Raw genomic sequence first — 12,740 nt, 5'->3', positions numbered from 1 at the left:
GACATGCAATAGGGATGTAGGTCTCATATGCAGCAACAAAGAACAAGGGCTTCAGCAGGAATGTTTTGACTATGAGATTAAATTTAAATGCTGCAGCTGTCCAACACCTTCAACTCCATCTACTGCAAATCCAACTGCAACACCTTCAACTACAACATCCCAACCACATACTACCACAACTATAACAACTACAACTCTGACACTTACAACAACTACTCCGACCACTACACCGTCTTCCACCACTGAGACAACTACAATATGTCCTGGGGGACATGAAATGATGTGTAGCTGGTCAGACTGGATAAATCTGGGCAAACCCACAGCAGGCCCTAATGGTGGAGAAGATGAATCCATCCAGAATATCATCTCCGCTGGTTATCGTGTATGTTCAACACCGGAAGAAGTCCAGTGTCGAGCTGTTCCTTACCCAGGTGTTCCCTTGTCACAGTTGGGACAAGTTGTGACATGCAATAAACATGCAGGTCTCATATGCAACAACAAACAACAAGGGCTTCAGCAGGAATGTTTTGACTATGAGATTAAATTTAAATGCTGCAGCTGTACTCCTTCTACTGCAATTCCAACTACACTTTCAACTGCCATGTCCACGAGACCTTCTACCACATCTGAAACATCAATGACTACCCCTCATGAAGAAACAACAGGAACGCATTCCACATCACCACACTCTACTAATGTTCCATGCTATTGCTATCACAATGGTACAGCGTTCACCCCTGGTAAGTCCCCCTTAATACAGACACACTTTTTCTAATGTTCACCTTGCAGTTGAGTGACATCATTGTAATTGTCCATATACAGTATCGTTAACATTTTTGGAATCACTTTACCATTTCCCTTCCTCCTATGTGTGCACACTATTCGAAATGCTGCAGACTCTCCAATGATGGTTTTCTCACTGCTTTCTTAAACATTGTTAATCTAGATAAAATGACATCATTTTTCAGTGATACATTAATAATCATCTTGCTGTTCATGTGTTTCTCAAAAAAAAAAAAAAATGTCCATAGTTCTTCAAACAGCAGAGAAAAGTCCCAGTCATCTCGCATGTTAGGCCACAATACCCTGTATATGATATGTAATGGACACATTTTCATCTGTCCTCTTGTGTCTCATTTACAGGCTCCATAGTTTACAATGTGACAGACGGCGATGGCTATTGTTACATAGGATACTGCAATGACAGCTGTCATGTAGTGCTTAAAGACCACCACCCATGTGAAATCATATATTGTACTGATGTATTTCCTCCAAGAAAGGTACTTCTTTAATTCCATTCTGTACATATTAAATTTCCCTCATGAACCTACTGTGAAATAACACTATTCTAACTGTACAATGGTCTAAATGTATTTTTTCTTTAATTCAATACTATTATTCCCCCTCCTAGGATGGTGAAATTTGGAAAGCAGCCAAGTGTCGCACAGGAAAATGTGAGAATGGCAAGGTGACCTATACGAAGGCACTCTGTCCAACTCAGAAGCCTTTAGTGTGCACAAACAACTTCCCTGCTATTGAAGTGCTGGATGATGGTGATGAATGCTGCACCCACTATGAGTGCCAGTGTAAGTATGGCCTACTCAAATGTTTCTAGGTTGCAAAATCTTAGGAAAATATGCAAAATTATTTTAACTGTAACATTGTTTTGTTATATATCTTAAATTATGCGAGTCAACAATGGATGTTGTTGGTCACACTACACTACACAAGACATATCAAATTAGACAGAAACTAGAAATAATATGCTCTTTAGTAGACAGTAATCAAACACAGTTACACCATAATTAGACACCATACACCTAAATTATGCTGTAATTAGAAAGTACATATAATGCAGTATTAGGCTGTAAATATTATACCAAATTATACTCCAATTAGAAACCAAATAGGAGATCCTAATACAGTCTTACACACCATTGTACAAGTTCATAGTCTAATTAGATTATAGTCTACAATACCATATCAGATCCAAAATATGCTACAGTTAGACACTATTCTAACTTTACTACCAAATTATATTGTAATTAGACCCTATATTTAATGGTACTAACATGGACCTATGAGCAACACATGGGCCATTTAGACATCACAGGCTGGACTTCGACAAATTTCATGCCATATTTTATTGGGCTCTATAATAGTCAGACAAAAGACTGAGAACTCAGAGGACAATACATGTATTTGGCCTTTATTTAACACGTTCTTATAGCGTCATTTGTTACTCATTAGAAAAAAACTGCACCTTAAATGGTAAATGGTCTGTGCTTACATAGCGCTTTTCTAGTCATTATGACCACTCAAAGCACTTTTACATTACATGTCTCATTCACCCATTCACACACATTCATACACTGATGACAGGGACTACCACGCACTGTGCCAACCTGCTCATCAGGAGGAAACTAGCTATTCATACACATTCATACACCGTTCAACATTCATGCATATGAAAGCCATGATCAGCATTGGCTTGCCCATATTAATGTATTTATGAAGGATACATATATATTGTGACAGCCCTCTTAGTTATGAAGGGTCTTGTTTGATGGTACAGATTTACCTGATCCAAAGTGTCCATGATGTCCACAGTCTTTTGGCGTGTTGCTCCTCCTTTGGCACGGATAACTTTGATCAGCCGACTTGAGTGCATGTCTTACTGGGCCATGAACTTCTCCTCAAGAGTAACAGCCATGAGCCTCTGGAACTCTGTAATAATCTAAAAACAAACACAAATGACAGTAGATATTGTATTATTACTCAGAACACACAAAGTAACCACTTAAGCATACCTGTCAAAATTTCAATACCCCAAAAAGTATAACGTGGAAATTAAAAATGTAAATTCTGTCATTAAGTTAAGTGTTATATGATCTCAACCACTTTTGGATATCATGAATAAAATCGTGATGTGATATTTATGCCATATCGCCCACCCCTAACACAGAGCAATCATTTAGACACAAAATGAATTCATCACATGTAGCCAGCCCTCTCTAATTAGATTTTAAGAGATAAGTTCACAAGTCTGTCTGTCTGCAAAACCCAAATGCCCATATGTGCATTGAAAGCATTATTTTTTGTTGCAACTGTTTCCTCTGTCAATACTAGTTGCTAAGAGATGGTAAATGGACTGTACTTATATAGCGCCTTTCTAGTCTTTACGACCACTCAAAGCACTTTACATTACATCTCATTCACCCATTCACACACATTCATACACTGATGGCAGGGGCTACCACGCAGGGTGCCAACCTGCACATCAGGAGGAAGTTAACCATTCATTCTCATTCACACACCGTTGGCGCAGCAACAGTGGTTAAGTGTCTTGCCCATGGACACATTGACATGTGGACTGGAGGAGCCGGGAATCGAACCGCCAATCTTCCAATTGGTGGACGTCAACTCTACCTCTGGAGCCACAGTCTTAAAACTAACATCCCTAAAAAAAAATGCCACAAACCGATAAACTAAAGTCAAATTACATCGGGTCCCATTTGGTTGCTACTTCACACATCTCTCATAGCCTGAATGTTCTCCAGAGTCCTGTGGAGTCTCTGGTAAAACATAGCTCAATGTATACTTTTATGCTTTGTCGATGCTCTACATCAGACCAACTGATGTAGAGCATCCCAATTTTTCTGCTCCATTTCTGTCCTGTTGGTCCTGTGTGAGCAGAACGTACATCCTCAGCTTTCAACTCTCAAACTAACTGTGTATTTTTTGCAAGATGGTGATGTGTGTTCACTTCATCAAACATGAATTATATCAAAAGTATGAAAATAAAACATCCTTGATGAAGTAATTTGTCACAATAATATCTCTTTATAACTTTTATTAACCCAGATAAACCTCTTTATAACGTTTATTAACCCAGATAAACCTCACATCATTGCTGAACTATACATTCAATCATTCATATTTGTTTTCTAATCAGAGTATGAAATGGTATGATGGTATCTAAGTGTAGCATATTTTGAATATTGTATTGTTTGTGGTTTTCTAATTACAACATAATTTATGTGTATGGAGTCTAATTTGGGTATAACTGTGTTTGTTTACGGTTAAAAAAAGAACATGTTATTTGACCCAAAAGTATGGCTTATTATTTCTTATTAGTGTACCATAAAGTGAACTGTGACTGAATGTTGTATATCATAACATGTCATTTTAAAAACCACATATCTGTATTGTCTCCAGGTAACTGCTACGGTTGGGGCGACCCACATTATGTTACCTTCGATGGAACCTACTATAATTTTCAAGGCAACTGTTCCTACTGGCTGGTGAAAGAGATCTTGCCCAAATACAACTTCAGTGTTATGATAGATAACTACTACTGTGGTGCAGCTGATGGCTTATCCTGTCCTCAGTCCATCACTATCTTCTACCAGAACTACAAGATATTTATTACACAGAAGGATATCAATGGCAATTTCAAAAATCTGGTAAATAAATGGCACAGTTAAATGTATCTTTTTTTAGATTCAAACTCTAGTCAATATCCTGGCAGCATCTCCCATTTTTATCTGTGCAAATGCAGCAACCACTGCAGATGTATTGAACCATGCAAAGAAGTCTGTAAAGGCTTACTTCTGACATTTATATTGTGATGCTTTTTGTTTTAGGTTTCTGTGAATGACAAGCCTGTAAACCCAGCATACCAGAATCATCTTAGTGACTTCCGTGTCACCACCACTGGTATTAATACAGTGGTCATCATCCCAAGAATCAATGCCAAGATTACCTTCTCAGGGCTTATGTTCAGCATCTACCTGCCCTATAGTGAATTTGGCGGCAACACCGAAGGACAGTGTGGTAAGTCCTGCAGTAGAAATGAATAACATCTTACTGTATTCAAAGTGTGGACATCAGTTGATTAATGACATTATAATATGTAATAATGCCAATTTACAATTCCTGAATATTTTGCAATCTATTAACACATCCTGAATTCAGTATTTTGAATGGAAAATGACTTCTGCAAAGTTCTAGAGATTCAGTAGGAAAATAGCTGCTTGCTGAGTGCTGTAATTGTTTTACTAATAATGAGGGTTTCTCTAGGTACATGTGACAACAACCGGACAGATGACTGTATGTTGCCCAGTGGCACAGTTGATCCTTCATGCCCTCATATGGCACATGAATGGCATACTAACAACAGCAACTGTGAACCTCCCTTCCACCCCACACCAGTCCCTACACCTAATCCCTGCGATTCAACTATCTGTGAGATCATCAAGAGCAGGTAGGAGAACATTAGCGTGACTACTTTTCAAGAATATTAAATGTTCTACTTAAATTCTACTCATTATTCACTGAAGGCCCTCTTAGACATTTTATAACTCTTCTTAAGTCTGAATGAAATGCTGTCTGTAGAGGTGACAGCACCACATGATGCTGAGATTAAATATTTGTTTTGCTGAATATGTTTAAGATCACTGCAATACTCTCATTTATTATCATCTCTCTCTCTCAGATAAATTCTTTACACATAGCATGTGAGCAAGTAAAAAATCATTGTGAGTTCTAATTTCACATCCTGAATTATCTACGAAAAATTAAACTAATGAGTACATTTATTAGAGGATTCACTTGAGAGAAGTGGGACTGAAAAGGAACCCATTTTATTATCTATTCCAGTTATTCCCTTGTCTCAGCTCAAAAATATGCCAGTATGCTTTCAGTTTGTGTCCAATGTCCACACTGACTATGAACACCATCTTCTCCAGTGTGTTTGAAAAGTGCCACACGGTCGTTGACTACAGTCCATTTATTGAGGCCTGCGAGTTTGACGTGTGCCACATGCACATTAATCCCATTGGCTGCATCAGCTTGCAAACCTATGCTGACGCCTGTGCTGAGTCTGGAGTGTGTATCGATTGGAGGAGTGCCACCAAAGGAGTCTGTGGTATGAAACTAAACTATGTAATGTTAATGTCAAGCACACTGTAATTCAATAACAACATCAACTCCTCAACTAATCTCAACTAAAAACGTCTTTTAACTCTCTTTTTCATTGAATAGAATATACATGTCCAAGTCCCAAAGTGTACAAGGCCTGTGGCCCTCTAGTGGAGCCTACCTGTGATTCTTGGTACAGTAATTCCCCAATACATTGTGGTTGCTCATCACAGTCATTCACTTATCATCCATTGTTTTAGGTCACATAAAATATCAAAGGGTGGCTTTCATACAGCATACTGTTATTTCTGCAGGTACAACCAGAAGTTCATCATTGACGTCAACGAATTCAGTAGAATGACAGATATAAGCCTGGAGGGTTGCTTCTGCCCAGAAGGCACCACCCTTATCTCTTCCAACTCAGTTGAATGTGTGCCCAACTGTGGTAAGAGCAGATAGAATTACTGTATAGCATTTGCTACTTAAGTTGCAATTTGCACTCCAGAACTTTTTCATTATCTTTTGTGTTCGTGAACTCAAAATTGCATTTGTTATTCTGTTGTCAAATTCACAAGTTTATGGAGACAGTAGTGTCTTGTAGCAAACAGGTAAGTGAGGGTAGGGTCAGGGTAAGGAATGGGTTTGTAATGCATACAACTGCATATGCCATGCCACAAAACAATGTTTGCATCTTGTCTTAAACCAATCATTAATTGTGGCTAATGAGTTTATGTTGACGTGTGACTTCATATTTTTCTCTGGATAGAAATTTGTCGACTTGCAAATGGAAAATGGACAACGGTAAATAATCTGTCGCTTTTTACTTTTATCAAAACTGTAGACAGGACATTAATACCTGATAACATCTCTCCTCCTGCCATAATTCTACATTAAATGTTGTGTCCTCAGGCCAATACAACATGGATAGAAGGCTGTGACGAGTGTACATGTGAAGAGGACACTCTGCAGGTCATCTGTCGTAGTGTGTCCTGTCCATCACAGCCGCCACTCAGCTGTGACCAAGAAGGTCAGGTCAAAGTCACTGACATTAATGACTGCTGTCAAAAGGAGAAATGTGGTAAGTGAGCGACAAAAAGTTTACAGCTTCTAATAGTGAAGTCAAAGTTTTACTCCTCTATGCATTCTGTATTTCTAAATATATACCATATTTAAATATTTAATACAATGTGTAATCAAACCAGTTTTGTGGTTGAAATTGAGTCTATCCCAGCATGCCTTGAGTGAAATATCCTGAGCAGTATGTTATATCAGAGCAGAAAATTATAAGTCCATTCTTGTGTAGTGACTCACTGTGTGTGTTAACATACAATTGATCCAAGCAGACAGAATTTGGATGTACAGTAACTATATCTGCAAATATTTAGAACCAGTGATAACCACAGATTAAAAACACAGAGGCAACAAACCAGAATATGTTCATTTGTTGTCTGCTGTGGAAATCATGACCTTTAGTTAGTATTCCAAAAAGTCTTGTTTCTCAGTGAAATATCTCCTTAGTTGTTAGTTATTTACTGGTGTGAACCTCCCTTATCCATCCATCTGTGTCTTTGAACTCAGAGTGCGATGTGAAGCAATGCCCTGGTGTGCCATCCTGTCCTCCTGGTTACAATGTAATCACCACCGTGGGAGTCTGCTGTCACAAATACTCCTGTGGTAAGTGTGCTCAAGTCTGTGTATGTAACTGTAACTGTGTAACCAAGTTTCATTTTTGCCTCTGTGAATGCTGCATTTACAATTTGTTTAATTGACTTGTCTGGTTCCACAGTGCTTAAGGATGTGTGTGTTTTCAACAACCATGAGTATCAGGTGAGATCTCACATCTACTACCACCATGAGAAACTGATATGAAGTGATTAGATTACAGATCCTTTAATGGCTTATCTTCCAATTCTTCCCAAAAATGTAAAGTCTGTATAAAGCAATAATTAATACATGTTCTGAGTTCAGTATAGAAAAATGTGCAATTAACCACCCAGGCAAATTTAAATAAAATTGCCAAGTCATGTGAAAATATTATTATATACAGTATTCTCTGCTCTGAAAGTGCTGAAAGCACAGCCGGAGTGAACAGCCTCCTAGATAACAACACTAATAGCAAACTCACAATTTAAAATAGGCATTGTTTGTAAGTGTTATGGAATTTGCAGACAGGGTGGTGAAAAAATAGAATTCATCAGAATTTATAAAAACAATCCAAACGTTGACAATTTTAGGTGGAAATGGGTGGGTCCTATAACAATAGATCTGTCAGTGAACCCAGGAAAAAATATTTAGCTTTTTTGCCTTATGATTTAAGATTGGTTTAAGATGTCAGATTAACATAAAGTGCTTTATAAACACTGTGGCTTCACTGCACTTGGTACATTTAGATCAAAGACACAAGCAACTGAGTCACATTTTGTGTATTAGCTGGGCAGTATTTTTGACATTGGCAAATATAGTTTCACTCAAACTGAGACTTTATGTAATTATGTAATAATCTGTGCTGACCTTCTCTCCCTGCCCATTTAGGTTGGAGACGTGGTGCCCAAAAAGCCATGTGAGAAATGCATTTGTAGTAAGAACAGAGATGGCAGCAGCGGTTTGCACATAATCGAATGCAAACCTACACAATGTGACAAACACTGCCCTCTGGTAAGTCTAGTCTTTCCCCCTCCCTCTCTTGCTGATGTACTTTCTCACTATGGGGGGATGGATGGCTCAATCTGTGAATGGATGGCTCAATCTGTTAATAGATTGAGCCATCCATTTTCCACAGCTTATGGGAAAAATGGATGGATAAATGGATTGTTTTACATTTTTATATTTTGTTTATATGCTGATTTTCTGTATGTGTCACTGTACAGGGTTATGAGTACCAGACTGTCCCTGGCCAGTGCTGTGGGAACTGTGTCCAAACAAGCTGTATTGTCACACTATCAAACAACTCAACACACACATTACAGGTTTGTATATATGTACAATTCAAAAGTCTCAACTACTTTGTTAAAAAAAACCGTTAGCAATAAACAATTGGTGATCAATAGAAAAACTATGGATATACAATATTCCTTTCAGTTAAACTTGCAATGTTACTAGATTCAGCACAAATTACCAGGCGGTGAAGTGCATCTTCATTTGATGACACTCATGAATAGAAAAACATATCAGACAAGGCAACAGACATGAAAGAATAACTCAGTCAAAGGCTACAAAATCCAGTTCACATACAATATGTTTGAGGAGATGATAGTAATTCATGCAGCCCTGCCTAAAAGACTATGTTCAAAATTGTATTAATGTATTTATTTTATTCTTCAGCCTGGTGCCATTTGGACTCCCACTGGAAACCCCTGTGTGAAGTATGAGTGTATGAAGATCGATAAACAGTTCATCACAGTTGATATGAAGACCATCTGTCCTACCTATGACCCCAGTGAATGTGTACCGGTAGGCTGCACACACATGCAATTGTTTTTTATAAAACAAAGATTTTGCCATTACTATTATATTTGTATATTGCAGTATATGGCAACTGCTTGTGTTCCTCTGTATAGTTTTTTCTGAGTCATTGGCACAATGACAGTTTGGGATTTAGTATCTTGCTCAAGGGTACTTCGACATGGGGACAGGAGGACTGCTCATCTTCTCATTAGTGGACTCTACCTCTTAAGCCACAGCCCCGCCATTTGTTGAACCAGACAGCGCTAAAAAACAAAAGTCAGATGATTAAAAAAGAGAGCGTTTGTGTGTTTTTCCGTGTGCAACAACAACAGAGAAACTTTAGCTTTGATTAATTTAATCTGTACGACTATGTAACCATGGAAATGCATTTAAACAGCCAGCATGTGACCACAACTTAAGATGCTGTTGGATTCTCTACATAGGGAGTATTACCAGGCAGTGGTGTTAGAGCTTTACTGTAACACTGATACATGTTAATGGTCAGTGTTACAGTACACATAACATAGTGGCAGTTTTGTGACCACACTGCCACCTTTTGTCAAATGTGAATCTCTGCAAAAGATATCATGACCCAACAATACAATGTGAATGTGTGTCTCCTACAGGGAACAGAGATCATAGCTCCAGATGGGTGCTGCAAATTCTGTATGTATTGCTTCCAAGAGTTTTTCATACCTGCATGTTATTTACTCTCCTGTGGCTTGATCACACTCATAACATCCATTAGAACCTTATTAAGTTATAAAACCGTGGTGCCTTTGTTTGCTTATATAAGATACAATAAGGCAAATATAAATATTCAGGACACATTGAACATTGAACATTGCTTCTTGTTCTTGCATTTGGATGTTGGAGCTGCTCTCTTTAAATCTGCATTTAAGACATGTACATGAGAATGATTTCTTACAACTACTTTGGAGCCGGAAGTGTGATGTAGAAACTTGCATTATTATTTCCACATTCCAGAGTTCTGGATTTTTCAGTAGTAAGATTTTTAAGACTATTTATCTTTTTCTGAGTTAACTGGCATTGAGTTAGGGTAACTGAACATTTTAGCGGAAAAATTATATCACATGCAAATGATTATTCAAAGCAGCACTTTCATTACAAATTAGGAGGGGATAGATTTGTTCACCCTCCAAATAAAAACAAAAATGTAATAAAGTCAACTTTTTAAAAAAAATGATTACACCTAAGAAAACCAAATGTAATTATACATCATAGTCTTCATTGTTTAAAGAGTACATAGATCAGTATATCAGGACACATGAGATGTTATTTCCTCTCAAAATGTTGCTCTTTTCTGCCCCAGGTACTCCGAAGCCTCACTCATGCAGTGTGTCTACCACTGCTGTGTACCTGGAGACCCAGGGCTGCCGCTCCAAAGACATGATCAATGTCACATCCTGTAATGGAGCCTGTGGTACCTACACATTGTGAGTACCCCTTATCATCAGCGTCATGGAAAATTATTATTATTATTATTATTATTAGCAGTAGTAGTAGTAGTAGTAGTAGTAGTTGTATTTTTAGATTTATCAGATCTTGCATCCTCCACCACCCACCACCCTACCTGCCTCACTTCCTCCCTTTTCTTTCTTCTCTCAGCTACTCTACCATAATGAGATCCTTGCAGCACACCTGCTCCTGCTGCCAGGAGTTGTCCACATCTGAACGCCAGATTCAGCTCTCCTGCCCAGACAACACAGACATCACCTACACATACACACACATCAATGCCTGTGGGTGTCTCAAGACAGAGTGCGCTGTGCTCGGCCACAGTGAAATGGTGACAACTCCCTCTAGTCTTAAGTCTCGTCAACGCAGGAGATTACGCAAAATCCAAAACTAGCATTACTACCACTTAAGTAATGCATGAATAAGTAACGCATTAATTTATAGCAGCATAATTGTATCAGTGTCTACTTCATCTGCATTCATAATTCATATATTTATGTCTAATGTATTAGTACTTAGTTTAAGCTTCATGAGATTATAAATCACAAAGATATCATTAAAAAAGCTTATAATTGCAGGCTGAGTATGTCTGGTTTTTTTTGTGGATTCTTACCGCATGTACCACTGTGTGTGTGTGTGTGTGTGTGTGTGTGTGTGTGTGTGTGTGTGTTTGTGTGTGTAAGCATGAGTGTGTGCAGTTATCATAATTTTATTTAACCACACCTTTCCTCTCAAGCTAATCAAATTTAAAGCCAATCAAACATCAACAACAAACATTTAATACATTTAAAATACATTAATGACTCTTCTGTCACCCTCTGATATGAATACACCTAGGTCGTGTGACATCCTGATCGTCTTAATTTAATGTGTGTTTACTGTGAAGTTCGCAACTGTAATAGTTGGAGATACTGTAGATTACAATATATGTTTTTAGATTTTAATAGGCAAGGCAAGGCAGCTTTATTTATATAGTGCATTTCATACCCAGGGGCAACTCAATGTGCTTTACATAAAACAAGAAGAATTGGAAATAAAAAACATAAAAACATGCAATATGAAAAATAAAGATAAAACCCAGTCACCTAGACTAGAATAGAGCATTAAATATAAGTTTACAGCATAAAATAATGATTTGCTTTAAAATCATTAAAAGGACATACAGTGCAAATGAAAGACTAAAATTTAAAGTGCTTTAATAGAGCTAAACGATAAGCACAGGAGAAGAGAAGTGAAGCAAGTTTAATAGCAAGTTGGAAGAAAACAGGTTGAGGTTTTCTTCCCTGAGCACATTATAAACTTAGATTTCATTTAATGCTGGATGTACTTTTATTTGGGAAATTAAACCAGGTTCATGGTTTGTTTTTTAGCCACTGTTGCGTATTTCTCGTAATCAAAAATGTACTAATACTTTTTACGGTCATATTTGTTATTTGAAGTTAGTTGCATGCATTTGTAATGAGTTCTTTAAAACAGGCTGAGCAGTATTTTCCCCACCAATGTGTACATTTTGAAAAACACACAGATTTTGTCATTTAATGGGGATATTCTTGACTGGTGATCAGTTCCAATAGGTAAAGCTGATGTGTTACTAATTATAGTGTAAAGATGCATAGATAATGTTCTAACACATAAGTTAAGTTCATAGTGAGCTCAAATGCATTTCGTTGATTTCAAGTTATGTTTCATTTAAACCCAAGTGAATATTAATTTATCACTGGAAACCTTATTATTCACATATGAGGAATTGTATTGTTTCCTATAGACTAATTCCACATTATTTCATGTTGAGCTGGATTGATGTGCACTTATAAAAGGAGGTGACATTTTCACCAACAACAGAGTCTTATGCAGTTAATTTGTGGTCTGAAAGCAAACAGGCCAACCACAGTGAT

The 12,740-nt window shown here is 37.6% G+C and overlaps 1 protein-coding gene across 1 annotated transcript in view; it reads left to right on the top strand.

Annotated features, from left to right (window-relative positions):
• The window catches only part of LOC133979260 (mucin-5AC-like), a 43,775-nt gene extending 32,536 nt beyond the window's left edge, over positions 1–11,239 (top strand). Inside the window, exons 35-52 of the mRNA XM_062417757.1 lie at positions 97–231; positions 1,412–1,586; positions 4,219–4,466; positions 4,647–4,836; positions 5,083–5,266; positions 5,751–5,929; positions 6,046–6,115; positions 6,237–6,367; positions 6,689–6,723; positions 6,832–7,000; positions 7,501–7,596; positions 7,709–7,749; positions 8,455–8,577; positions 8,790–8,888; positions 9,244–9,372; positions 9,993–10,032; positions 10,700–10,823; positions 10,996–11,239. Coding sequence (XP_062273741.1) covers positions 97–231; positions 1,412–1,586; positions 4,219–4,466; positions 4,647–4,836; positions 5,083–5,266; positions 5,751–5,929; positions 6,046–6,115; positions 6,237–6,367; positions 6,689–6,723; positions 6,832–7,000; positions 7,501–7,596; positions 7,709–7,749; positions 8,455–8,577; positions 8,790–8,888; positions 9,244–9,372; positions 9,993–10,032; positions 10,700–10,823; positions 10,996–11,239 — 2,412 coding nt within the window. The remainder of the gene's footprint in view (positions 1–96; positions 232–1,411; positions 1,587–4,218; positions 4,467–4,646; positions 4,837–5,082; positions 5,267–5,750; positions 5,930–6,045; positions 6,116–6,236; positions 6,368–6,688; positions 6,724–6,831; positions 7,001–7,500; positions 7,597–7,708; positions 7,750–8,454; positions 8,578–8,789; positions 8,889–9,243; positions 9,373–9,992; positions 10,033–10,699; positions 10,824–10,995) is intronic.
• The last annotated feature ends 1,501 nt before the right edge of the window (positions 11,240–12,740 follow it).

This window comes from Scomber scombrus, chromosome 1 (genome assembly GCF_963691925.1).
Source record: "Scomber scombrus chromosome 1, fScoSco1.1, whole genome shotgun sequence".
Classification (NCBI taxonomy): domain Eukaryota; kingdom Metazoa; phylum Chordata; class Actinopteri; order Scombriformes; family Scombridae; genus Scomber; species Scomber scombrus.
Note: the sequence above shows the minus strand (reverse complement) of the source record. Positions and strands in the feature narration are given on the sequence as shown.